This window comes from Triturus cristatus, chromosome 7 (genome assembly GCF_964204655.1).
Source record: "Triturus cristatus chromosome 7, aTriCri1.1, whole genome shotgun sequence".
NCBI lineage: Eukaryota > Metazoa > Chordata > Amphibia > Caudata > Salamandridae > Triturus > Triturus cristatus.
In genome coordinates, this window is record NC_140590.1 from 1,594,832,286 (window position 1) to 1,594,860,062 (window position 27,777).

General features: G+C 42.9%; 1 protein-coding gene across 1 annotated transcript in view; it reads right to left on the reverse strand.

The window, feature by feature from the left end:
• The window catches only part of LOC146812465 (androgen-induced gene 1 protein-like), a 269,437-nt gene that overhangs the window by 67,380 nt on the left and 174,280 nt on the right, over window positions 1–27,777 (reverse strand). The window contains exons 4-5 of the mRNA XM_085619459.1: window positions 23,728–23,843; window positions 699–850 (exon numbers count right to left, since the gene is read on the reverse strand). Coding sequence (XP_085475585.1) covers window positions 699–850; window positions 23,728–23,843 — 268 coding nt within the window. The remainder of the gene's footprint in view (window positions 1–698; window positions 851–23,727; window positions 23,844–27,777) is intronic.

The window sequence follows — 27,777 nt, forward strand, 5'->3', positions numbered from 1 at the left end:
CGTTGGCAGGTGACTAGGTGCTAGAGTGAGAAATGGATTCCCAGTGATGTGTTCCCCAAACGTTGAGCCAAAGACGTTTTGGAACCTTTTAATGATTCCTATGATAGTCAATGAAGGACCATGCCCAGGTTAAGGTCTTAAAAGGTCCTCAGCCACAGTATAGTTAGTATGCTAGATAACCCAAGTTTTGTGAATCTGGTGTCACAAAATCTATTTCGGATGTAATTCCAGCCCTAAAAGGGAAGCCTTTTAATAATATTCCTCCCTCGTGATGGTTAATACCTCTGTTGTGTTATGGTGGCCTTACAAAGGCAGATGGAAGTTTTGTTTCACAAGTGACTTTATGTCATGCTTAATGCTTGACATTATGTTTGCTTTCCACTCAGGAGCCAGTGGAGCTTTCCAAGAACCCGAGTGATGTGAGTAGATGGGAGTGAGGCAAGGCCACCTGAAGTACTAAGAGTGACCGGCAAATCAAGGGTCTCACTGTAGGGTCGATCATAAATTAGCATAAATTAGAGGGTCTGAGAACATGGTTGAAAGCACATAAGGATCAAGGGGTTATAACAGAGGTTAATCAATTTTAACACCACTGCAGTGGATGTGGTGTAGTCATAAATGCTGTTGTATGTGTACTACAATGACTTAAAACCTCTACATGGATACTAAAAAGTGTTAGTTGCATGACCACTACTTACCCCAGACTCGCTTTGTTAGAAGCTCTCCCAGGATGTAAAGAGGAGCCATGACTGCGATGGAAACTGCAAAAAAAACTGCCATTCCCACGGAGTCAAGCTTTTCCAAGATGGGGTACACCCAAATTCCAGCTGCGTAATTTATCCACAACAACCTACAAAAAACACAGTGATTTATTTTCAGCAGTACTCCAGTCAGCAAAATCTAGGCATGTGGCATTTCCACCAGGTGAACATTTTGCATGAGTTAATGATTCTGAAATGTGCATTTGCATGACAATTATTTTCCCTCACGGGGGGGAAAGATTTCTTTGGATGGCGGTTCATTTACTTTTGCTTTTTACAGGAGTAGTTTCCATTTGATTTGAGAGAAGGAAACATCCTAACCTCCAGAACAGATGCTCAACTGTAGTGAGTAATCACCAACATTAGTTGCTCTAGATTAATCTGCACTGCGCTGCTGTTGGAGGTGTGCACTGCAGCTTTGTGGCTGCTGAACACTGTAGACTGCTGAGCTGTGACTACATTTATGCTTTACTGCTATGTTCCAGGAACCCAAGATTGTAATTACTAAGGGGTTCCAAAAATGGGATATAATAGGGATCTCCCGGTTGGGCGACCTCTGGAAGGGGGGGAAGGTCATTACATTTGCCCACCTGCAGGAACAATACGAGATGTTCCGGTACACGCAGGTAAAACACGTGCTAGAAGCCTCCCCCTTAGAGGACCGGCTATTAACAGACCATTTAGACAAGAGCGCGATCTCCCTTACATATCAAAAAATCATTAACAATCAAACTGACCCTTTGTTAATATTACGGGCTAAATGGCAGGAAGAGGTGAGGGAACTGGATGACACTGACTGGCAGGAAGCGATGGAGTCGCCCAGGGTGGTGGCGGTGTCCTCCAGATTACGCCTGATACAACTTAAAATACTGCATAGGACATCCTTCACAAGAGTGACGTTATGCAAAATAGGGAAAGCCACTGACCAGCGCTGCAAGCGTTAATGTAACGACATAGGCACCTTCTACCACATTTTGTGGGACTGCCCAGTTATCAAACTATACTGGATAGCAGTAATGAAGACTATCACAGAGGTCAGTGCCAACCCAGTCCCATCTGAACCCAAACGTTGTCTTTTGAATATATGGGAACCAACGGACTTGAACCACGCTTGTCAAAATTGGGCGACAACAGGGATGATAATAGCTAAACAAATTATAACCCAGAAATGGGGGGCGGTACAAGCCCCAGTTCTCGAAGATTGGTGCAGAGACATGGATATGATTATGGTGGCAGAAAAAGCCACGTATATCCACAGAGGGTGCTCCAAGAAATGGGAGAGGGCGTGGGGTAAATGGAATATCTATAGAGGGAATATATGTACCCCCCAGCAATAGACCGGGAATCAGAAGAGGAGGTATAAAAGTCACAATATACGTATAGCTGTAATATATTACACGCACTATCGATCAATGTGAGACAGTCATTGTAATATTCTGTCAACTGTAAAGATGTAAATGCAGATCTTCTGTTTAATGCCTAATAAAAAACTTTATTAAAAAAAAAGAAAAGATTGTAATTACTAATTGGAATAAATGATAAAATCTAATAAATGCCTAATCAGAATGACAGTATCCTTTGTGCATATAGTGCCTTGGAAAGTTTCATACAGATTTGTCGTTCTGGCCAAAGTTATGAGCAGTGGCAAACAAGCGCATGGGCAAATTGACTTTAATAAGCTACTGTATGCAAACATTTTTCATTTCATACTCAGCCTTTGAACGCTGCAGAAGAGTAACTCCTCACAACATAGGTAGGTTTAAACAACAAAATGGCACCACCGCAGAAAGATTACCTAGGCTGCTTATAGTACATCAGAGGGGAGAACTGATGTAATGGAAGACTGTATCACAAATACACAGGGTGTTAAAAAACACAAAGACAAAGACAGCTGCAAAAAGCGAAGTCAGGCCGTCTGAAATGGCTGCATTTCTTCCTTAGCCAGGATTATTTAGTGCCTGGTTGACACAGACGATGGTTGCCTCATATTTCAACGCATACAACCTATTTTAAGTCTACATTTCTAAAAGACTGTCTTTCAAATGTGGAATACTATTTTGAACAGATTGTCCGGCTCAACTTTTTATTCCCGATTGTAAAAGCTACCTTTGAAATATACAAAATAGTTAGCACAATGAAGCAGCGGATGTCAAAGTAGTTTAAAAAAAAGTCTTGGATCAAGTTAGACTTTAATATAACAATCAACTGCCACATAATGCAATTTGCACTTTTTCAAGCAAAACTCGCACATCACTAATTGTAACATTTTACTTAATTGAAGCAGCAAGTACAAAATGAGTACGTCAACATCATTAACACATACAACAGTATTTGAAGGTTTGACGTTACAAAAACATGAAAATAATCCATTTTACATTATGGCCACTGCAATTAAGTGATTGTTTTTTTACCTTTTCGGTCTAGCCTTGACTAAAAAAAAGGTAATACGTAACAAATGCGTATATAGTGGGGTTTTCAGGCAGCCCTGTTCCCTATTGGTATGTTCAACTATCATTCACATCTTTCTTGCGCCTTCCGCAGAATAAAGCATGGGTCAATAGGTCAGCCCCATTCAGCCATTTGTTCTTCTGCACTGTGAGTGACAGCAAACTGGAGCACTTCGGTGCCAGGGTTGGTGAGACAATATTCTTTTCTTTCCACACTTTATCCTTTTTTATGTATATATTTGGTCAATTTTGTGAGTTTAAATTATGCCCTCAGAATACAGTCACTGAAAGACATAATACATTTTCTCTGCATTATATTTTCCTGTGCTGTGCTTTGAAACTAAAAAAGTGTACTACTCCAGTTTTAACTGCACTTGTATGCAAAAAGCATCTATAATCTTCTGTAAAAATTGTATGCAATAGATTGTGCCACTCAATTTTTTAAAATTTAAAAAATGTTTTTGCAAGAATATACCTGCAACATTTAAGTAGTGGCATATTTTCTTTTATAAGGCTCATGCTTGTAATAAACAATATTAAAAAATGCTTGCAAAAATAGTTTTTAGTCACAAATGTGTCATACCTCACATTCTTTAGCGCTTGATCTGTTGTATAAACAGACTCTTGCAACACTCAGAAACATCTCACTGCTACTGCTGGAAGGTTTATAATCTACATGCCCTTCTTGGTTCCCAGTTGAGGAGCGCTGCCGCATCCCTGTTTTTACTTAAAGGATAACTCTTTCTTGATACATGGATGACCAGCAGGATGAAAAAAAACTGACAGCAAGGGTACCCTGCATCTAGCTACTACCATAAGGACTCAGAAGTACCCTGCTTTTTTGTTTTGTTAGAATCTGTTTATTGAAAATGTTGTTCTTTACGTTCCATTGTACATACAGTGTACTGATGACTGGCTGCTTATTACACTGCAGAATACAGAAAATTGTGATACAACCGGAACAGCGCAGTGGCCAGACTGCATGCTTTGTGTAGATTCAACTTGGTAAAAAAAAGGGCTCTGTCAGTCCCACGCATCAAGGTATACACAAAATCTAGGTGCAGCAGTAGCATATATGTCAACTAGAAATAATTTGAAGAACACCACAATGCACCAATGTGACAGTCTCCATAGGGAACCGTTATATACAGTGTGATATACAGATCCATAGCTTATAAAACATTCAAGAATGAAATACTAAAATGTGAAAACATGCCAGACCACGTTGTTGTATAAACCATGTCCACAGAGCGCATCCTCTACCACCGACAAACGATGTGGGGAAACATAAAGAATAAAGATACATTGTACAGGTAAGGGGTTTGTTTCTGCAGTGGTGTCTGCGCTGACCACGGGTTTGTGTATGCAATTAGTCTGTAAATCAGTGAAGATTGTGTCCCAATAAGTAGAAACAGGGTATTTGTGCAACCCGAGTGTGTCTTCCCTATGTAGAGCTGTGCTTTCAGACTACGCCAAGGTAATCATTGAGTGCTTCCAGGCTGTGAACGGCGGAGGGGGTGGGGGACTTCCATCGTTGGGTAATAAGTTGTTTAGCCACCATAAACCCTAATTCTAGGAATCTGGAAGTGACCTATATTTTTTGCGTCTGTGGTACAAACTCAGGAGGCATATCTTCCATTTATGTAGCTATGGATGTTAGGTGCAAGTGGAAATTGTGGAGGTGATATTGTGCCAGTAAGTATGTAGGTGGGGCAAGCCCAAAGCATGTGCAGTAGATCAGCGTTTATGCATGTGCAATGCAGACAAGCCGTATCATCTCTACGATGAAAACAATTAATATTGGCAGGGGTGAGAAGCTCTATGTATTATATAAATTTGATAAGTTTAAATTTGGTATTACGCGCACGTTTGGGACCCTCTAGCAAGGCACTGGCGCGACAGATCCATTTCTCAAGCGCTGATGTAAAGTGAGAAGTTGTGGGATAGTGTGGAAGTATAGGGCATCCGCGAACCAGCATATGAGGAGACTGCCTCTTCCCTTAACCTGTAAGAATTGTATCGTTCGGTGTATAGGCAGTTCAGAGGTCATCTCTCCCCAGCGGTGCACCAGTGTAGCAATCAGTAAACCATGGACCAGGAACTGACCCAGTGGTAGACTGTCCTCTTCCATCAGCGCCTTGTACGCCATCAGGACGCCGTCCCTATATAAGTTCCCTAATTTATGTATGCCCATAGCATGCCATGGCGTCAGTTCTGGTGAGGTTATTGGTCCAGAAGCTCTAGGCGTGCCCAGTAACTCTAACCCTGGAGCATAGGGGAGGACATGTTTGGTAAGACGAAGGCATCTACAGTAGCATTGGTATGCAACCTATAGTATAGTCTCAGGTATTCGCATTTTCACTCACAGGTGAAAGGTGCACAAGAGCATGCAAGGTCCAACCAGGAAAGGATGCGTCTGTGTACTAGTGTGAAAAATATGGGGCAGCTAGACCTCCCTTGACTGTGGTGAGCAGAACTTTGCCAATGCCAACCTGAATTTCGACCTGCTTCAAATAAAGTCCCTGACTTGTTGATCGAACATCCAGAAAAATGCTACTGAGATGTGGATAGGTAAATTAGCGAAGAAATATAAGAGATGGGAAAGAACCACCATTTTCAACAGAGCTACTCTCCCTGCCACAGTCAGTGGTAGTGTGGGCCAGAAGGCCATCTGAGTATATAATGAAGTTACCACCCGAGGAACATTCCCATCATATGTGTTCGTCATGGAATGGTATATCCGCACCCCCAGGTATCTGAAGGTATGCTGCTCCCAATCCAGCTGCGCCCCTCCAGTCACAAAGCAGGGGTTGACAACACCGGGGAGAAAAGGGAATAAACACAATTATGTCCAGCTAACATGTAACCCAGAGATTGCTGTCAAACGTGTGAAGATGGAGACAATCACAACAGGGATGTCATTAGTGTCTCTGATGTACAGTAACATGCCATCTGCATATAATGAAATTACATGTGTCCCATTGCCTAAAGGAATGCCCCACTGCGCACCCTGGTGTCGCAACACCAGCACCAGTGGTTCAATCGCCAGAGAGAATAGCAGGGGTGGTAGTGGGCAACCCTGTCTTGTCCCCCTATGAATGGGAATGGCATCTGACAGGAGGGGTCCCGTCTTGACCCTGATTAGAGGGCCAGTGTATAGTACTTTCACAAGTCATAGGAAGCAACTGCCTATACCATATAAAGTCAGCGCAGTCAACAGATAACCCAACTCCAGGGAGTCAAAGGCTTTCTAAAGGTCCAGGACCAGACATCCTGCTCGGGCGAGGCAGAAGGGGTGTATGTAAGGACTCGAAAAGAGCGGCGTAAGTTCAGAGAGGTGCTGCGAGTGGGGACAAATCCATTTTGATCTGGATAAACCAGAGCCGGGACCAAAGGGCCTAGACTGTCTGCAAGTACCTTCGCTAAAATCTTGTTGTCAGTATTGAGCAATGCCAGTGGTCTGTAAGAACTAACTAGCACTGGTTCTCTGTTGGGCTTAGGCATGGAGATGACAGTCGCTTCCCTCTCGGGGTCAGGCCGTACGTCTTTGGAGAGGGTGTCCTTCTGTACCACCACTAATAGAGGGACCAGCTGAGTTCTGTACGCTTTGTACAACTCTGTTGGTAGTCCGTCAGGTTCTGGGAACTTAACATTTGCCAGTGTCATAATCGGGTTTTGTATCTCGTCTAATGTAATGGGTTTGTCTAATTTCATTTGCTGATCTAGGGAAATACAGAGCACAGTGAGGTCGGTAAAGAATGCAGCGTATGCATCCGTGTTAGTTTGCATAACAGATTGGTATACCCCAGTGTAGTGTTGTGCCATCTGTTTGTGAATAGCATGTTGTGTATAGAGAAGGGAGCCTGCCTCCGAGCACAGTGCCATTATGGGTCTATGCGGTTGATTCTGCAAGACAGGCAACACCAAGAGTCGTCCAGCTCTATCTGCGGCGGCATGGGTGCGTGCAGAGTGAGTAGCATAATTGAGGCAGCGCAGAATGTTCCTGACTTGCCAGCGCTCACGATCTGCTAGGGTCATGGGCAGTGTGAGTTTCCAAGTCTAGGAGTGTATGTTCCAGCTTAGAAATAGCTTTGGTGAGCGTTTGCCTCATATTCCCCTGTACATCCGGGCAATGCCCTCGCAGCATCACTTTGAAGCCATCCCACTCTACCAATTTAGTGGAAGCCGTGTCTGAAATATTGTGGAAGTAGTCTGTAATTGATGTCTTAAGGGAAGTTCTAAATGAGGAGTCTTCCAACACTGCATGCTGAAAGCGCCATGTGGGAATGGGGGGTAATTCAACTGCCCACTGTAGTTGTAGTATTTGGGGATTATTGTCAGCGTGAGTTTGTGCCATGTAGTTAACCCGTCTAATGGAGGGAAGCAACGTCTGTGTGGCCACTAGACTATCGATGCGCATGTGCAAGTTATGAGGGGCGGAGTAGAAGAAATAAACCCTCGTGTCTGGGTTCCTAAAGCGCCATGTATCAACCAATTGCCACTGCTGAAGCCAATCAGTTAGCATTTGAGGGTTGGAGGTTGCGATCGTGCGATTAGGTAATGGGGGAAGGGGCGTTCTAAGTTAGTATCCATTACACTATTAAAACCTCCTCCATTTAGCCATGGCACACCACACCACTGAGAAAGCGTGCTTGACAACGCTTGAAAGAACGCAGTATGGTCAGTGTTTGGGGTATATATAGATCCTAAAAGTGCAGGTCTGCCATCCGGACGTCCCTTCATAAGGATCTAGTATTGTCTCTTCTAAAATAAATGGGGCCCCAGGTCTGGTACACAGCAGCACCCCCCGAGCACAACTGAAATAATTTGTGGCAATCACTTGTCCACGCCAGCGCCTTTGCAACTTAAAACTTTCAGTGTGTGTAAGATGGGTCTCCTGTAGTAGCCCAATGTGTGTGGAGCAACATTTAAGTAGGCATCGACTGAGTCGCGACCGGAAGAAATGTGCATGCCCCTCCCATTTCATCTAAGTATATTGAAGCGGGCCATGAGTGTTGGGGCGTATCGTCCAGTCTTCGGAATCTGCACGAGTCAGTCATGGTGCCGTGTGTCATGCAGCAGCCTAGTGTGTAATGAAGTGTTGATACAAAAGGGCTGTGGTTTTAAAAGCTATGGATCTGTATATCACACTGTTTATAACAGTTACCTATGGGGACTGTCACATTGGTGCATTGTGGTGTACTTCAAATTATTTTTAGTTGACATATATGTGTTAATTATGTTGACGTATTCATTCTGTACTCGCTGCTTCAATTAAATAAATACACACAAACCAATAACAATCAAATAATAATACCATTAGAGCAGAGGCACATCATGTCTGCCCAAACAAGTGAAGAGATAAACTCAACAAGAACTTATCTGTCGTAGACCTGAAGGGGGGGGGGGGGGGGAGATAAGCAGCCAGTAGATGTACAACCCATATACTGCAAAGGGATACTCCAGGACCCCATGTCTGCTACAAACCTGTGGCACTTTTTGGGATCGATCTACAGATGCTGAATAGCCAAGGCCCAAACCGGGATCAGGTGACAGTTCCCAGAGGTAATGCCCAAATCCTCCCATAGAGCAAATCTAAGCATAGTGTACACTATTAGGGGCGAACAGGTCAAATCATGCATCATAACCTTAAGGAAATTGCTAGGCATTCGCTGATGGCATTAACAATCATCAAATGATGTCATCGGATGTTTGCGGTGTGACCTGCGGTGGGTGGAAGAGTACGTCCCAGAGGGCCATGTGGTGGAGGATCCGTCATCACTGAATGATTGGACAGAGTCTACATCTGGCACGGAGTTTCGGTCACGTTCACCTATGTCTGCAGCAGTTTGTAAGGCCTTTTCTTGTTCCTGTAGAACTTGCTCTAAATTTGGCATAGCTTTTTGTTGGGTATTGCAGTGCATAGGCCGTCTCGGGGATTAGTACTAAAGTCTGCAGATCGACCAGTTGTAGAATGTCCCGCTGCCTCCAGCCAATCACATGTATCCTCAGATGAGTTGAATAAATGTGTCTTGCCTTCTAATACTATTCCCAGATGCGCTGAAAAAAGGAGAGCATAGCGAATATCAAGTTCCCGTAGACGCTGCTTCACTGCGAGGAAGGAGCTGCGCTGTCTCTGCACTTCCATAGTGTAATCCAGGAAAAACATTATCTTGGCATTATCTACTTGATATCCTGCAGTTTGCGCGCTTCACACATAATAGCGTCTCTGACTCTATAATGCAGCACACGGCACAAGAATGGTCTGGGAGCAGATACCGGGACGGTCGGCGTGCAGGGACACAGTGCGCTTGCTCCACTATAAAGAACTGTGAGAAGGTATCCTGGGGCAACAGTTGCCTCATCCAGTGTTCAACATATCCGACAGCATCCGATCCCTTCTTTCCATCGGGCACTCGTATATTGTTGCCTCTTGAGCGGCCCTCCAAGTCCTCTGCCCAACGCTCCAGGATATTTACACGCTTCGATAGTTGTCGTATCGAGGAGCCCATGTCTCTGGTTTTCGGTGCAATGTTCGCTATGGTTAGTTCAGCAGTCTCAGAAGTACCCTGATGTGCTATGAATTCTTTGTAAACATGTCATTGGCATGTGATGTACTTTTAAGTTTAAAAAAAAAAAAGAACAAGACTCAACATAAGAATCATTTTACAGTAAACTAATGTAACCTGGGGAGGTTTGAGGTCTATAATGAAATGTTCAAGATTGTACTGCCATGGAGGATGGACAATGCTTGTTCCTTGTTTGGATATGCTTTGAAAGGGGCTAATACGCCACCAACTTAATCAACAATATTTGCAAAAGTGATCATTGACATAGTAGTTGATATTTGCAGTCAACATGTCCATGGCGAAAAAGATGAGAATGGAAGACCTACTCCAAACAGCAGAGGAAAGATTGACCACTTGTTCGTTAGGCTCTGAGCAGTAAGCGCAAGTGTTAAGCTGAAGATTAGATAAGATCAACAGCAAGAAATTGGAGACAAGTACATAACTGCACTTTCAGTATGAAGGAGAGTGTACCTCTCTATTAGAATGGAAAACTAAAGCCGATATTGACAGGAATTCCATTTGAACTAAATTTGGCCATTCTAGTAATACGAAAATAGAGGATAACGACTAGCTCGAGGCTATCTTTCTTAACTACCTTAAAGATATATTTGAAGATCTTCAGCTGTACCAGATGCGAGCAGCCAGTGTAAAATATAGCTTAAACCTGCTTCAGCTGAACTTTGAGCAACAAGAGGCAGATAAAAGATCTTATCTTTATTGTTCAGGTCAGGGAAGCCATCAAGAAACTGAAAAATTGGACGATGGCTGGCCCATATGGCCCCCCCTCAGATCTACTGAAATATCTGATGGATGTAATTGCACCAAAAAAAAGACATTCTTCGGGAGGGGTGATACTGGTTTCTTGATACTAAGCCACCATAACCCTGATTCTCAAGCTTCACAAGGTTCCAAACGGATGTGAGAGGTACAGGCTCATATCATTACTTAACACGTTTTTCAGGCATTCTAAGCCAAGAGTATTAAAGAGGTGTTAAAAACACAGCTGAATAATAACCAAAAAGGATTTATTACGTCTAGGCAAGTAAGTGAACTTGCATACAGGATGATTGAGTGAATTGATTGAACTCAAATAAATTCATCCCTGTGGTAATCTATACCTTAAACACTGTCAAAGCATTTGACTTGACTGAATTGGACATTTATTTGGGCTGGATTAATTCATTTGATTTTAGGGATAAAATAAAGCAAAACAGATGATGAACTCTCCATATGCGCATATCTATATATAGTCAGGCATCTGACAGACATATTTTAAAGATTATAAACTAAACTAAAATAAATCTGAAGTAATGGTCTGGAATAGCGAATATATTTTATGTTAGACGGTTTAACACATAAGATATATAGGTATTCAGGTCACAAGGCAACTGAGTACTATACTCTCTCTTAGATTCTGATTTAGGGTTTGACGGAAGGGTTACTCTGTCCCAAATGTGACAGATATTCTGTACACTATATGGCAAATACATTATAACCTGTGGCACTTTCAATAAGATGGACTGGCTATATATCACATTTGTGACCAAGTGTTGGACTTGACCCTCTCTTCAGGGCCATCCCCAAACTTTATCTTCATTCTCCTGTTTTTCGGAAGCCGTTTTTGTTGCCTTTCAGGTCTGTATGCTCGTTACCCTGCTGACCAGTGCTAAAGTGGTTGTGCTCTCTCCTTTAAACATGGTAGAGTTGGCTTACACCCAATGGGCACATTTAATTTACTTTTACGTCCCTAGTAAAGTAGTACTACTTGTACCCAGGGCATGTGAAATTAAATGCCACTAGTGGGCCTGCAGCACTCATAGCACCACCCATTTAAGTAGCCTTTTAAGCATGTTGTAGGCCTGCCATTGCACCCTATGTGTGTAGTTTTAAACTGCCATTTCGACCTGGCAAAATAAACCTTTTGCCAGGCCTAAACTTTTCTTTTTAATACACCTATGCCACCCCTAGGGTAGGCCCTAAACAGCTCATAGAGCAAGAAGCAGTGTATTTAAAGAGTTGAAAATGTACTTTTAAGTTTTACATGGCCTGGTAGTGAAAAACTCTTAAATTAGTTTTTCACTACTGCAAGGCCCGCCTCTCCCGTAGGATAACATTGGAGTTACCTTATTACATTTAATAAGGTGTTACTTCTAATCGGGAGCAGGTAGACAGAACGAGTTTGGTGTCTAAATAATTGTAATTAAAAGCCCTTGTTGATGATAAAGTCAGATTTTTAGTCACAATTCTGAAAATGCTACTTTTAGAAAGATATGGTGCACGAGTCGAATATTCCTTCTTGTTTTTGAGTGAAAAATAATACCCGTGAGGGAAAGTACGCCCGTATTTGAGCAAAAGGAAAGTCCATTACATTCAGAGTTTTGAATTGGTAAAAATGCCGTAAAAATAAAGTGTCTTCAAGGAACTCAGTCCTGCCCATACTCTGCAGTAAAGAAATTCATACTGGCAAAGTGTTAAGGGAGCCTCGTAGGCAGTAACATAAACGAGTCCCGTGGCAGAAAAGCCAAAAACTCTTGGAGTAAACGAGCTGGAGCAACCGCTCCATCTCTAGAAAACAGAATATCCGGTCCATTTATATGAAGCTCTGATGATAATCCCAGTACTATTCGCCTGGGTCTTGAAACACGTTGGCATTTTGGGAGGCATTTAGTTAATTCTGAATGCGGCGAGCGTTGAAGGAAATTATTGGATAAAGGCTTGATATACTATTCAGACACTCTTTTGACGCTGTAGTTGGAATAACACATGTGGTTCATAACATTGGATATTTTCATGTTTATTACTAAATTTTGTATATGATGTAATTTTTTCTAAAAATGTATTTTGCATCAGATTAATGTATGAATTCATTTGCTGATTTTGTCATGTTGCAAGCTGTTGCCAATAATTTTATCAAAGTGTCCAAGTCTATTTTTGTCTTTAAGTGTATCTTAATGTGAATTGTGTATACGTGTAAGTTCATGTGTGAATTTGATAAATCTGTGTTTCTTTTTCAGTCCAAAAAATTGTTTTGATCAATTTTTAAATTAATAAGAAACAGGAATGATCTAATAAAAATTCCATTCGGACAGACAAAAGAGTTGACTGTACGTTACTCCATGAGTAGTAGGAGTATCCGGTAGTACGGAGCCGGGTTCATTGTTTTGTGTTCTGAACTTTTAGAAAGATGGCATTTTCTTGCCCTAAACATTTGGTGCCTGTTCTTGAGTCACATGACTTGGTGTAACAGCTTGCAGTTGGTCTTTGTGTATTGCTCTCAGACAGTGAGACAAAGAGACGCTAGGTTTTGGCAGGTTGGGCCATGCTGAGTTATCAAAGGTTACAAAGTCACAAAGGGTTTGTACCTAGTCTTTTGTAACCCCAGTCAAGCAGGATAGGGAGGAAGGAGATGCTGGACATCTAAGGGAAGTGAAAACCTCTAGAAGCTTCTTCCACTTAGCACCAGGTATAATTATTGGATGACAGACATCAACTCTTTAGTACACTTCTTGACTTTTGGACTCCACAAGGAAGAAACACTGCTGTGCTACTGAAAGGACTGGCACTCTACTGGACTGCCACCCTCTGACCTTGGTGAGAAGGACTGGACCTGCAACTCTAAATCCAGGACCCCAGAATGACTCCAAGGGCTAGTTGGTTGGCCTCCTGATCAGAAGCCTCAGGGACCGGAAAGGCTTCCAACAACCCTGACTCAGCACCTGGACTCTACCATCTAGGAGTCCTGCCCTCCCAATTGGGGCCACCCCAGTCCTGGTTCCTCAGAACTGGGCCTGAAGGTGTCTGCCAGCCCATCTATAGATTGAGCAGAACCGCTAGACCTCCTCTGAGGCATGGCGCATTTATCGCACAACCGTTGCATCACCTTTGCTGCTTGATGCATCACCCTTGGAACCAATGCATTGCCTTTGCTGCACGAACTTCCCCAATGCAAGGACTTAGCATTGCCCATCACAGCCCTTCGGAATAGCCGCTTCGCAACACATCTCCACGCAAGGACATTGCCTTGCCCAGTGGAATTGCTGCTGCGCAACGCATCTACATGCAAGGACATTGCAGCTCCCTGGAACCAATCGCTGTGCGATGCATCTCCTCGCCCGGACCTCGCATCACCCCTGCTGCACGACCCATCCTAAATGCAGAATTTCGTATCTCTTCACAACCCGGATTAAGGTACTGTGTTCAGCGGCTTAATTGGGTCCCTGTAGCTGGCCTGAGCTCCATCGCATTCAGAAGGGAACTTGTGGCTTTGTCCCTTCCAGCCCAACCAGATAATCACAGTTGGCGCTTGGTGCCATTTGGCGCTATTTTCACCTAAATCTTTAAAATTCCATATCTACAGTTCTACTGCTTAGATTTTTGTTGTTCTTACCATGTTTCATTTATTAAAATGTACTCTTTTGTCCTAATTTAGTGTCAAGTGTTGCACAAATACTTTACACATTGCCGCTACGTTAAGCCTGACTGCTCTGTGCCTAGCTACCAGAGGGTTGAGGGCAGGTTAACTTGGGGTTTGCTAGTGACTTCAGACCTGATAAGGATTGTGGTAGCTGCTTCAGTAGTTTTTCACCCCCCTCAAACAGTAACCAATTTCATACACTAAGTAACCCGTCTGCTAAACTATAAATCAGGGCTATAATCTCACGAAAACAGCAACAAATTGGAACAATTTGGAGTGATGTTATACAAGTGGCTAGCAACCTAAGGGTTGCTAGCCTCTTGTCTAACATTACCCTGAATTGTTCCACATTTTAGCTGTTCTCTTATAGGCCAGGCACAACAAAATGCTGATGAGAAGCATTGCGCTTACCCATTAGGCCACATTTCCAAACAATGGGAGGAGGGGTAATGCCTAATGGGAAATGTTATGCATGCTAAGCATGGCACTGGATGCAAACTAAGATTCAAACATGTTAAATTATCTACATGGACCGTGACACAGAAGCATGAAGAGTAGAAACAGAGCAGACGTCTCCTGGAATGCACTACCAATTCTCCAAGTGGAAAGACCAATGGTGTGGCTAAGTAGTACAGCCGGTCTCGAGATATTATTGATTGGGACATGACATCACCTATTAATGTTTGGAGTAAATGCTTTCCATCACTGTAGATAAAAAAATAATAATTGGCAAATAACAATAGTATAATATTGTCAAAGCTGCACCCTTAAGGCAAAACCATTTCTTTACTGTCCACAGGTTCTGCTGGTCTCCTGTAAAAATAGCAAAGTTAACAACTACAATATGCCTAAAATGTCAACATCTTATTGGAATTCAGTAAGTGAAACATTTCTGAAATCTTAAATGGACAGTGGTAAGCAAATCCATGACTTGTTTTGTGGATTCACCCGGTATTTTATACAGCCAACTAAATAAAAACCTGGTTTTGCTGGCTAGGCAGCAGATATGTAGTTTTTGGATAAAGACCTTTCCACCTAGTCTGCAAGATTGGGAAAGAGCTGGGAAATTTGTCTACAGGATGGATACGGCTGCAACAAAATAAAACGTGGTTCTGTATGGCTATACGTTTCCTCTTCTTCAAGTCCAATGTCAATGCCCAGAATTTTAAAGATCCCAAAGGTATTTTACCTAAAGAGGCCTCTGAAAACAAGGTGGGCCCGGCCGCGTCTTGACTAATCAGTGAAATTGCCAATTGAAGTCCTGCGTGTTGCTAGCCTTTAACGGCGTTCAAGAAACCACATGTAGCCGGTTGGGACGCGCCGTGCAAACTTAGCTTTATCATTATTGTTGGTGATAGGCCATTGAGTATGTTGCCCTTGTAAGAGACACTAATGTTGATATTTACGTTTTTTATGGAAATACAGTTTTTGATCTGGTCCCGGGAGGGATGAGCCCCTTTGTCAAACACTATGGAGGAGTAGAGAAAATATTGTTAGTCCCGTAGTTTACCGCTGATGCATGATGCATTTAAAAAAAAAAGGGGGAATGCGGGGATTATGAAAAAAATGATTGCCACATTAATAAAAGTTACACATAATGGTAAGGTTTTACTTCATCAAGGTGCCCTCCCGCATTGCCACCTACTCCGTTCTCCTCGGGATCAGGATGTTTCCCGTGACGGCGACCGGACTAGCAGGTTGTGGTATTTAAATTGAATTTCCGCGGGAGATTACCTGGTGTCTATGTGACACGTAGGGACGTCCTCTAAGCGAACGGTGTAAAAAAGACTAGACTGTTGACCTCAGTAGCGTGGCGTGTAAACAACACGTTTTATGGGCATAAGATTTTAAGTTATGGAGCACGGGAATTATTCACCAAAATGTGGTGTTTCAAATATGGGCACTTAATCCGAACAGTTTGAATGGCCACAGCGATGCAAAATTAATAAAACAAAAAAAAAACATTATTAAAACGAAAAGAAATTCCTTTTCCTGTTGGTTGCTAGACTGCATGTTTTAGTTGAGAGATAAAAGAAGTTCAGTTTTTTCAGTGTGGCCAGACATAGTCCTCGCAATAAACACCGGGGAGAATATAAACATTTTTCTTATACAGCATGTGAGACTGCTGTGTGGAGTTTTTTACAGGTGTTCGTAAAGGAGTTGATGTATCCTAACTTGGAGCATGTTACCTCTTAGTGAGGTTGGCAAGGTTATCTGTTGGAGAGGTGCCTCTCAGTCAAGTTGGCACGGTTATTTGTTTGTGTTGATTATGTCATCTATTTAGACTATTCCACGGAATATTATCATTTAGACCGTGGAGGTGAGTAGACAGACGGTATATCCATTGTTGCTCTTTTTCCAAAAGCTGTTGCTGTGCATTTTTGGAGTTGAGGTCTAGATGCTCGATAATGAACTACTGCATGTCATTTGTTGTGTGGCCCATCTCAAGGAAGTGATTTGTCATGCGCGTTGTGTTACGTTTACACCGAATATTACTTATGTGGTCGCAGATGCGTGTCTTTACTCTGCGACTGAATGTTGGTGCATCCCCATGAACGTGGAGTATGTCCCTCGGGCACAGGTAAAAACGTCCTACTAGAACAGACAATGTAAATCATCAAGTTCAAATGCATTCTGGGAATTGAAGTTCATTTAGTATGAACCAGAAAATCAAATGAATTCAAATGAATTGTGAAGCAACATATTCATTAAAACGAATTGTTTTTCAAAGCAAAATAAACCTTTGTGTTTAAGAAACATATATCAACAAGAGAAACCTTTATTCAGAAGTACTTTTTACCTGTGCCCGAGGGACATACCCCACGTTCATGGGGATGCACCAACATTGATATTTTTCACACTCTAGTTCAGTGAGTGATACCTTGGTGCACGGCACATATGGATACATTATCTTCAACCTGGTAGTGCGCACACTACTTTTTCGATTTACTCTGCGACTGGTCATGCCTATTTACCTCAGGCCGCAGGGTATGTGATGAAGTATATCGCATTGGTGGTATTACAATTTCCTGGTTCCAGACTTAGGGTTTTTGTAGAAGCAGTGTCTAACAAAGTATCCAAAATCATTCAGAAGCACTGGAAGATATTGAACTCAGGCAACCAGCAGTGGGAAAAACCCTTGGTCTCGTATCGAAAAGGGAGAAGCCTAAAAGACAATTTGGTCTCCAATAGACCACAACAAAATACTAAACACCACCATACACAACGCATGGGGAATCCCTAAAGTGACTGGACACTACCCATGTGGTGATTGCAGTGTGTGTCACTTCACAAAGTCTACAAACACCCTAAGTCTGGAACCAGGGAAGGTGTGGGAGATACGCAAACACAGAAATTGTAATACCACCAATGTGATATACCTCACCACATGCCCCTGCGGCCTGAGGTATATAGGCATGACCAGTCGCAGAGTAAAGACACGCATCTGCTAACACAGATGTAATATTCGGTGTAAACGCAACACAACGCGCATGACAAATCACTTCCTTGAGATGGTCCACACAACAAATGACATGGAGTGGTTTATTATCGAGCATCTAGACCTTAACTCCAACAATGCACAGCAACAGCTTTTGGAAAAAGAGCAACGATGGATATACCGTCTTGTCTACTCACCTCCACGGTCTAAATGATAATATTCCGTGGAATACTCTAAATAGATGACAAAATCAACACAAACAGATAACCGAGCCAACTTGACTGAGAGGCACCTCTCCAACAGATAACCTTGCCAACCTCACTGAGAGGTAACACGCTCCAAGTTAGGATACATCAACTCCCTTACAAACACCCGTAAAAAACTCCACACAGCAGTCTCACATGCTGTACAAGGAAAATGATTATATTCTCCCTGGTGTTTATTACGAGGACTATGTCTGGCCACACTGAAAAACAGAACTCCTTTTATCTCTCAACTAAAACATGCAATCTCGCAACCAACAGTAAAAGGAATTTTTTTTGTTTTATTAATTTTTTTTTTTTGTTTTATTAATTTCACATCGCTGTGGCCATTTTAACTGTTCGGATTAAGTGCCCATATTTGAAACACCACATTTCGGTGAATAATTCCCGTGCCCCATAGCTTAAAATCTTATGCCCATAAAACGTGTTGTTCACACGCCACGCTACGGAGGTCAACAGTATGGTCTTTTTTACACTGCACGCTTAGAGGACGTTCCTACGTGTCCTGTAGACACCAGGGAGTCTCCCGCAGCAATACAACTTAAATACCACCTCCGCCGTCACGGGAAACATCCTGATCCCGAGGAGACCGGAGTAGGTGGCAATGCGGGCAGGCACCTTGATGAAGTAAGACCTTACCATTATGTGTAACTAGTATTAATGCGGCAATCATTTTTTTCATAATCCCCGCATTCCTCCTTTTAAAAAAAATATATCATGCATCAGCCGTAAACTACGGGACTAACAATATTTTCTCTTCTCCTCCATAGTGTTTGACAAAGGGGCTCACCCCTCCCGGCACCAGATCAAAAACTGTATTTCCGTAAATAACGTAAATATCAACATTAGTGTCTCTAACAAGGGCAACATACTCAACGGTCTATACAAACCGCATGGAACCTGCCTATCACCAACAATAGTGATAAAGCTAAGTTTGCACGGTGCGTCCCAACCGGCTACACGCGGTTTCTTGACCACCGTTTAAGGCTAGCAACATGCAGCCTACTAGTAATCCACGTGTTTTTCTGCGCATCACTCTTCACGTAGATTCGAACTTTATTTCACATCAGCGCCTTGACTAGCACTTTCACATGCATGTGATTTCACGTATTGTATTTGAATGCATGATTTGTGTACGAATGGCGCTACACGTTTACCAGACACTGAGTGCTCTAGCAACCACCACTACGATATATGAAATGAGTCAAGGATGTGGCATACAATGTATTCCAGTTTGCATATTTTATGTGTTATATTTTGTACTGTATTGTATTGTCTCGCTTTCTTTTACAGGTACACACACAGTAGTGGACCCAAATTACGGTCAGTCCACTAGGCATATATAGCACACCTTAGCGCGTGTGCTAGAAAATGCGTACACACGTAGTTTAAACTTTTTACCACTCACCATTTGTCTCTTTTTTTTTTAACTTTCACTATTTAATTCTTTGTGAGAGAGGTCCTGAAGAAAGCCCCATTAACTTTTACCAAAGGAAAAAACATGTAGACCGGCAGATCACTAAGACACAATTAATAGTCTTTATACGTTATCCACTCATCGTTTTTAAACATACCCTGGACCACTGGGAATAAAGTAATTATCAGTTAGAGTCCCAGAGGTATTTTTAAACCACCACTTCATCACACTCGCACACAAAAAAAAACCCAACTCCACTGTAACCAGGTGTCGGCTACTCAGCAGGGAACCAGATGATGAAGCATGACACCAACTAGGTTGGTGTTTGAGGGTTCTTTTAACAAACCCTTGTGGTGCCAGGCACTACAGTGTTGGACAACCTGCTAGTCTGATCACGGTCTCCAAACAAATACACTTAACATTGACGAAAGGGAAGAGGGCCAAAGGGACCAATTCCCTTTTGCGAAAGGGTTACCACCCAACTTGTGGGTCAGTAAATTTTCTATGGTTTCAAACCGCTATTCCAGCACTATTTCCGTACTAAACCATTGATACAAATATGAACCACTATTTTGAAGTGACGTCTACATCACAACCCTACCAAACAGCGATTCCTTGTGATTTTAAAACCCATTATAGGAGTTACTGACTCCTAAAATGGGTGTAGTACAATGCAAAGGTCATTTTGTGATCACCAACTCAAAATTAGAGCTGGCCCTACAACTTTTTCTAAGTACCTGAAGTTATGGTTCCTGAATATGTAGTACTTGAAATTTACTCTGGGAAGAGAGGTGATGGCAATGAGGAAGGCTCGTTTGAATGTGAGGTGATCTGGAGAAGCCTTATGCACTGGTTTAAAGAGTTGTCTCATTAGTCTTGTAAGAATGTTTGTCCTTTCTGAGAACCTTTTGATTAACAGAATTCTGAAAAGGTTTTCCTCGCCTCTCCTCTCCTCTAATAGATGCTACTATCACAGCTAAATGTAATCTTAGGGAGGCATATAACAACTTGGATTTTAGAAAATCCAGTAGAGGAGTGCTTCATTTGTTATATTTTCTTGTATGTTTTCGCTACTGCACCCCGACCACCCCATAATCAATGACTTCCTCTTTGCAGCATAGCATTTGTGAGTAGCTGGTTTAATCACCTCCATGCCTTCTTTCGTCAGGTGAAAATGTTCAAATCTAAATTCGCAGGAGCCATATCACTAGGTTGAGTCTGTTGGAATGTGGCTTACATATTGTTTCCTGTTGCAATGTCAATAGGCTTATTTTGTTTGGGATTTTTATTACCTCTTCTTCTGTTATTTTCGGTAGATGTGAGTACCATGTTTGGCAGGCACACCGAATTGCGATAAGGATCAGTGTCTTATCTGTCTGTCTGCATTTGTTGACCACACATGGCATGCGTGGTATCAGTGGTAAGGTATGCACATTTTCAGTATCAATTTATCGATTGTGCATCTCCTTGGACTGGGAACGTAGATACCTGGAATTGAAGTCTGGGCATTTGGCATCTTGATGCCTTGTGATCTCCATACATTGAGGATTAGTCCTTCTACCTCCTGAATTAGCTCCAGTCCCTGGGATGCTCTCTCCTGTCTGCTCAGCTTGTCCGTGTCTATGTTTTGCTCTCCAATAATAGAAGTAGCTAGAGCCAAACCCTATTCCATCAGCAACCTTTCCAAAGGCTACCAGCTTCATGGAGGCAACAGCTTACTTCTCAAATGCTGCAGAAATGCCACAATATGCCACCACTAAGCCTTTGTTTTTGCTGCTTGTCCATAATCCTATGTATTAGGCTAGCTTTGAGAGTGGATACAATTTTGTTCCCACTTATTTATTGAGGTAAAACATTGCAGTGGGGTTGCCAGTTTTGATTGAAAAGGCTTTACTTTTACTTATGAATCAAAAACATTTAGAACTATTGTTGAGTCCACTGGCCTCTGATCTTGAGTTTGTCAATGTGTGCACTCCACACCATATATGATGCATCTGTGATGATTGTCCATGAGGGCACTCCGTCTGCAAAGTGCCTGCCTTTTGCCATGTCCTCTTGTGACCACTATTACAGCTACTTTGCACTTTGCTTGTCACAACCACTATGTCAGCCCAATCCATTGCTGACTTTGACCACTGATTTGTGAGCCACTCCTATGTAGGTATCATATGGAGCCTGTTATGCGTGGTATTAGGGGAATGCAGGATGCCCATACCCAGTATTTTTATTACTGTCCTCATTGTCATAGGCAAATTTTTTCTTCTAATTTCAGACCTCATTTTTGAGTAATTCCATTGTCCCGATTGTTTTCACTTCTGCTCCAAGGAATATCTTTCTCAAGAGTGGATAGGGGAGAATATCTCTTCATGTTGATTGTTAACCCCAATGAGTACAATGTCTATGTGAACTTGTTTATGTTCTTGTGCAAGGATGGAATTAATTCTGCCTTATCAGCCACTCGTCGAGGTAAGGGTACACATGAATCATGTGGTGCTGAGACAACTGTTAAACATTTTGTAAACATCTTAGCAACAATTTTGTGCTAAAGGGTAACACTGAGTTGGTAAAGTTTATCCCCATCACCAACATGAGGCATTTGAGCTGTTCCTTGTTGATTGGAATGAAGAAATATGCATCTTTGAGGTCTATTGTTGCTAGGTAGTTTCCTTCTTCCTGCACAGGGTTTACGTACTGTAGACTTGTTATTTTGAATCTTACTGTTTCAACATGTGTTCAGAAGCCTTAGATCTAAAAGGGGTCTTGGTATTAAGTTGTACTTAAACATAGTAAATGGAGTAAATTTCCATGTTGCACTCCTTTTTGCATAAGTCATATTTTTTGACAACAGTTCCTGGGTCCTTTGTGGGAGATCTTTTTGATATTTTCTACATGACTTTGGTGGTAGATGTGGTGGTTTGCTTCCCAATTCTCTGCAATAATCATGTTTTATTATGTTCAGTACCCACTTGTCTGACAGGATTTTCTGCCAGTCTTGCAGAAAAACTCTTATTCTGCCCCTGACAGGAGTCATGTGATCGTGGGCACTCTTGACCTAGTCATTTGTTTTGCCCCTTACCTCTGGGGCCTGAATTTTCCTCTATCTCTGGAGTGTAAAGTATGCTTATTTTGGCTTTTCTGCCTCATCTGAGAAGTAGGCTATTACCTCCCTGAATTTGGTAGCCTAGGAAAGATTGTCGATGAAATTGGGTTTGACTTTAGCTACTTCTATTAGTGGTTGTATCTGATCTAAAGAGACCCTTTCTTAGTAATGGCTCCCATCGCTTTGGCAGAGTCATTAGCCTTTTTAATTTGTTCTAGGAAATCAACCACAACTCTTTCACATAATCATTCCCCTTTTAAAGGTGTGATGTTGTTTTCCTGTACTTCAGGTCTGAAACCTGATATTTGGTGTCAGGTGTATCTTTTGAGCTTTGTGCCTCTGTATATTTGTCTGTTGTCAGTTTTGAGCACATTTTTTAAACTACTTTTCCTTGCTGCATGATCTATTTTGCTCTTTTCATAAATGCTTTAAAGAGATGTTGAATTATCTCCTCGGATTCTTCCCACTGCTACTGTCAGTATCTTTCTATTGAGAAGTGAGTGCATCATAAATCACAACTGTCTACTGAGCAGCTGCTGATGTCTTAATGTTACTCCATGCATTGTCCAGTCTTTTGTTGACCTAGAGCAGGAACAATATACATCCAAACACATACAGTAGTAGACTCACAACAACCATAACAAAGCAATACACAGATGCCAACACAGCTAACATCATAAACCCACACAGCCACCAATTACCAATTTAAAAGTGTGAGTTCAAGAACTTAGCCTTACAATTACATCTTATAACAATCTTACAAACAAAATAAATGAAGGATATAAACACATCACATTGAAAACCTACTCCTGTAATAACAACCATCACCATCAATAATCAACCATCTTATATCAACACAGCTACAATTATGCATCAATACAACAAGTATTCAAGCAACCAAATACAGACCGTTGTACCTGCACACATATACCTTCACCACCACCATTATATGCCAGAACGCCAACAATAACGCATGCACACAGCTGCTATTTTACTATGCTCAACTGATTCATTTCAAAATCCTTACCACAACATCATAAAGCCGGTCGGTCACACAAAATGTATCCTGTATTAACAGTGGTGGGTGTTAAGGCTGGGTTGGGACATGAGGTGAGGGTAATACCTTCACTTGTAAATGTATAACATTTTCGGTTTTTAAGGCGAAGTCACTATAAACATATGTCAACCTTAACTCTCTTTGGTCTTTACCTTTTTGGGGTATATTACATACATAAATCCACACATTTGAAATGACATCGCATTCAGCCAAATAAACATAACTAATGTCAAAGCTGTTTATGAAATTATAATTCTCACCACGCCAGGTATGCAAAGCAAAAGACGCTAAGTGCCAGCAGCCCCTTCTTCTTACTGGGATACTCATGTGAACACACAAACAGTTCCACGAGGAGCAGAGGTAGTACTGTGGTATGCTAAAATAAAATGTACAGGAAAAGCAAGTGTGAGACATAAGGATTTACATGAGGGGATTTCATTTTTTTTTTTTTAAACATTTAAAATGTGGAGATGTTGTCATTTAATGTAATTAGAATTGTGTAAGAAAAAGAAATGTCTGTTGAGAGCAACCTTTTATGCATTCAGTTAAAATATAAGCCATTAACATCATTTGGTAAAAACTTCTGTAAAACGAGTTGCTGGGCACGTAGTGGCATATTTTCACAAAAGGGCCTTCTTCAGGTGCATCAGAAATGGTTTGCTTCTCCTTGCAACCCTATTCTGTGTTACGAAATTTCCTTCATGAAGAACAAGTTACTTAACTTCAGTAATGCTCTGTCTGGAAGAGTCTCTTTCTAGCTGCAGATTTCTCACCTTTTGAATATTCACCATGCCTTAGACTGGATTCGGAAACACTTTTAAAAAAAAGTTTACAAAAAAGAAAACAGTTGGTCAGTGTTATCACAAACATTCTGCGGTAAGCTAAGGAGCCAAATGGCTTATGACAAGGAATATCCCTGGTATCCAATACACATGCAGCAGGGATCAATGACATATGTCCACATATACAGTATCTGCCTTGATGTTTTAGCATTTGTCGTGATCATTTAGCTGCTACAGCCACATTTAGCATTACCTGTGTCACTTGGTAAGGATTGAGGTACTTCACGGGTTGTGCCCCTTGGGCCTACAGTGTCTGTGGTGTCTGCATACGTGTATCATTGATTTCTTGCAAACTTAGTAGGTACGACAATAAGGGTTGCCAAATGTCCACCGGTCTAGAGGCGGGCGGCTGTAGTTGGGCATACGTATCACTGATGGTGTTGCGGTATGTCATGCTGTGCAACCATGCGTGGAGTGTAGGGCCAGTTTTACATGCCCACTTAATGGCCACTTTGCGCTTAGCAAGCCGGTGTGCCATTGCTGCAAAATGGCACTGGGATCTAGGAAGGTCGTGGACATACCCCAAGAGAGCAAGGAAGGGTGACGGCGCTATTTCTACCTCTACCATCTTAGATATCGCTTGGAAAATTGATTTCCAATAGTCCTCTATTTTAAGGCAAGTCCACTTCATTTGTGCAAAGCCGCATTCGAGGCACTACATCTCGGGCAGGCATCTGAGCGTGCGGGGTCAATGCGATGCAGCTTGCTAGGGGTGACATATACTCACCGCAGGAACTTAAAATGCAATAGTTTATGGCGGTGGTTCGGCGACACTTTTGGCGTTTGAGTGCAGCATACCATTGGAGGTCAGTTAAGGGGTGTCCAAGATCACTCTCCCATGCAGCCCTCACAGCCGCATCTCTATTTGGGTGCCTCGCTATCGCCCCCTTGTACAGTTTGGCGACCAGGTGGTTCCCATCCCCGCCACTAATTACCCCAGTCAGGAGAGAAAATTCAGTGGGCACCAAGGGATAGCTTTTCTATGCATGCACGGAGCGCCTTTTGTACGCGCAGAAGCACAAAATGGTCCAGAGTCGTGGCCTCCCGGAGACGAGGATCTTCAGTGTGCGAGAATATGTGTCCCCCCAGGGAACAGGTCTCCAAAGGTAATCAGCTAGAATTTAGATAGTGTTTGTTTGATTAGTGTCTCCTGCAGGGTGGGTATCCAACTTTTGCCGGCCAAGGGCAGTGCGTGGGAGTATAGTGCACTTGTACCAGTCACCCTCGCCAGCTTATGCCAGGCCCAGCTCGTGGTGGACAGCATTTGGATGTCACGCGGGTCTCTAGCAGTGTATGGAGTGGGGCCAGAAGTGCCAGGTCCGCCTAGGCCGAAAATACGGGATGCGAATATCCGTGTTATACCAGTGTCGAGCAAAACTCGCCTAGGCAACCAGGTAATAAATTTGCAGGTTCGGAACATCAAACTCACCTCTCTCGTAGGGCAACACCAAGGTATCCCATCCAACCCGGGGCTGCATACCACCCCACACTAACTTCCCGAGCAAGGTGCGCAATTCGGAAAAAAACTATTATAGAGAGGGATTGGAATGTTCGTGAAAAAACTACAAAAATTGTGGCAACACCACCATTTTTATTATGGCTATTCGACATGCCATTGACAAAGGGAGGCGCAGCCATCGTTCTATGTTATTTTCGAGCCTCTCAACCGCCGGGCCATAGTTCAGCTGCAGGACACGATCCCGGTCCCTGTGAATATGGATACCCAGGTATTTGACTGAGTCGTTGCACCAAGTTAATGGATAGTCCCCCGCTCTAGCACAAACCGCCTCAGTCAACGGGAACACTTCTGATTTGTCCCAATTTATGTTTAAACCTGACAGGGTGCCATATCTAGTAACCTCACTAAGTAACGGTGGTAAGTTGTCGTCAGGACGCCGCACGTAAAGTATTATGTCATCGGCATAAAGAGTGAGCAGTAATGGTCCAGTCTTGAATTGTAGGCCGCGGTGGCTGTGCTTGCTCCGTAAATGGCGCACCAGCGGGTCTAGCGCCAGTATGAAGAGGAGGGGGGACAGGGGGCATCCCTGCCGCGTGTGAGAGGGAATGCCCTAGTCCGCGTGCCATTGAGGCGTTTACAAGCCGTTGGTTGAGTGTACAATAATTGGATCACTGCCAAGAACCGTTCAGGCATCCCCAGATTGCGCATGGTGGTATAGAGGAAGGGCATTCCAGTGAATCGAACGCCTTCTCGGCGTCTAATAACACCGCTGCAGCCGGTAGAGTCAGTTACAGCCTGGTCAATGTAGTGAATAATGTGCGTGTATTCAAAGCCGTGGATTTGTGTGGAATAAAGCCCGATTGCGCTGGGGATATGAGTTCCTCGATAATCAACACGAGCCTGGTGGCTAACACTTTAGCTAAAATGTTATTGTCAAAGTTCAGCAATGCCAAAAGTCTATATGAGTTGCATTTCAAGTGGTTTTTACCAGGTTTAGGTATTAGGATTATAACTGCTTCTCTCAAAGTGGGCAGGAGTATCCCCCTATTGATTGCCTCCTGATATATGTCAATAAGATGTGGAACTAGGAGATCTTTGTACTTTTTATAGAAGCAGCCTGTAAAGCCGTCTAGGCCAGATGCTTTAGATCCATCAAGCCAGTTAATGGCGTCCGATATTTCCTCTTCAGTGAAGGGTTGGGCCAGGAACCCCTGGTGGGCCTTGTCCATCCAGGAGAGGGAAATCTCGTCATGGTACTCCTGACAATCCTCCAGGGAAGCATCAGTCTTAGAGGTGTATAGTTCTATATAGTATTTAAGTACCTCTCGCAGTATTCCTACATTTTCTGTTATCCAGTTCCCCGTATCCGCAGTGAGTTCAGCTATGTATGTTGGTTTGCGAGTATGTTGCATCAATCTGGCCAGCATCCTACCGGGTCTTTCTCCCTCCCCGTACCGTCGAGCTATGGCATATTTGCCCAAAAATGTGGCTTCTCGGTTTGCGGCCTCGCTGAACTCCGCTAACAGGGCTGTGCGCTTAAGCGTGTCAGGGGGGGTCCGTATCACATGCACTACTGTCAAGGTCCCTCCGTTTTGTCTCTATCTGCGCAATCGTGTGGCGAAGTGACCGGAGCACTCCAGCATTTTTAGAAATGCATATACCCCTTGTGTATGCCTTAAACGCCTCCCAAAGGGTCTACGAAACCGACGTTCAACTGAAAATAGTCCACGATAGCTGCTCCTAGTTCAGCTGCAAAAGCTGAGTCTCGCAGGGCGTGATCAGATAGTGTTCGCAGCAAATGTGTGATGTCTTTGAGCCAAAGAATCGCAGCAGCCGAGAGGCACCAATAGTCAAGGCGTGTCCAGGTGTTGTGGGGTGCAGAGTAGTGTGTGTAGCCTAAATCACGCACATAGTGGTGTCGCCATGCATCTACCAAATCTAACTGTTCGATGACATCCCACAGGGCGCGCCTCGCGCGTGGTTTGGTGACTGCTGTACGTGAAGTGCTA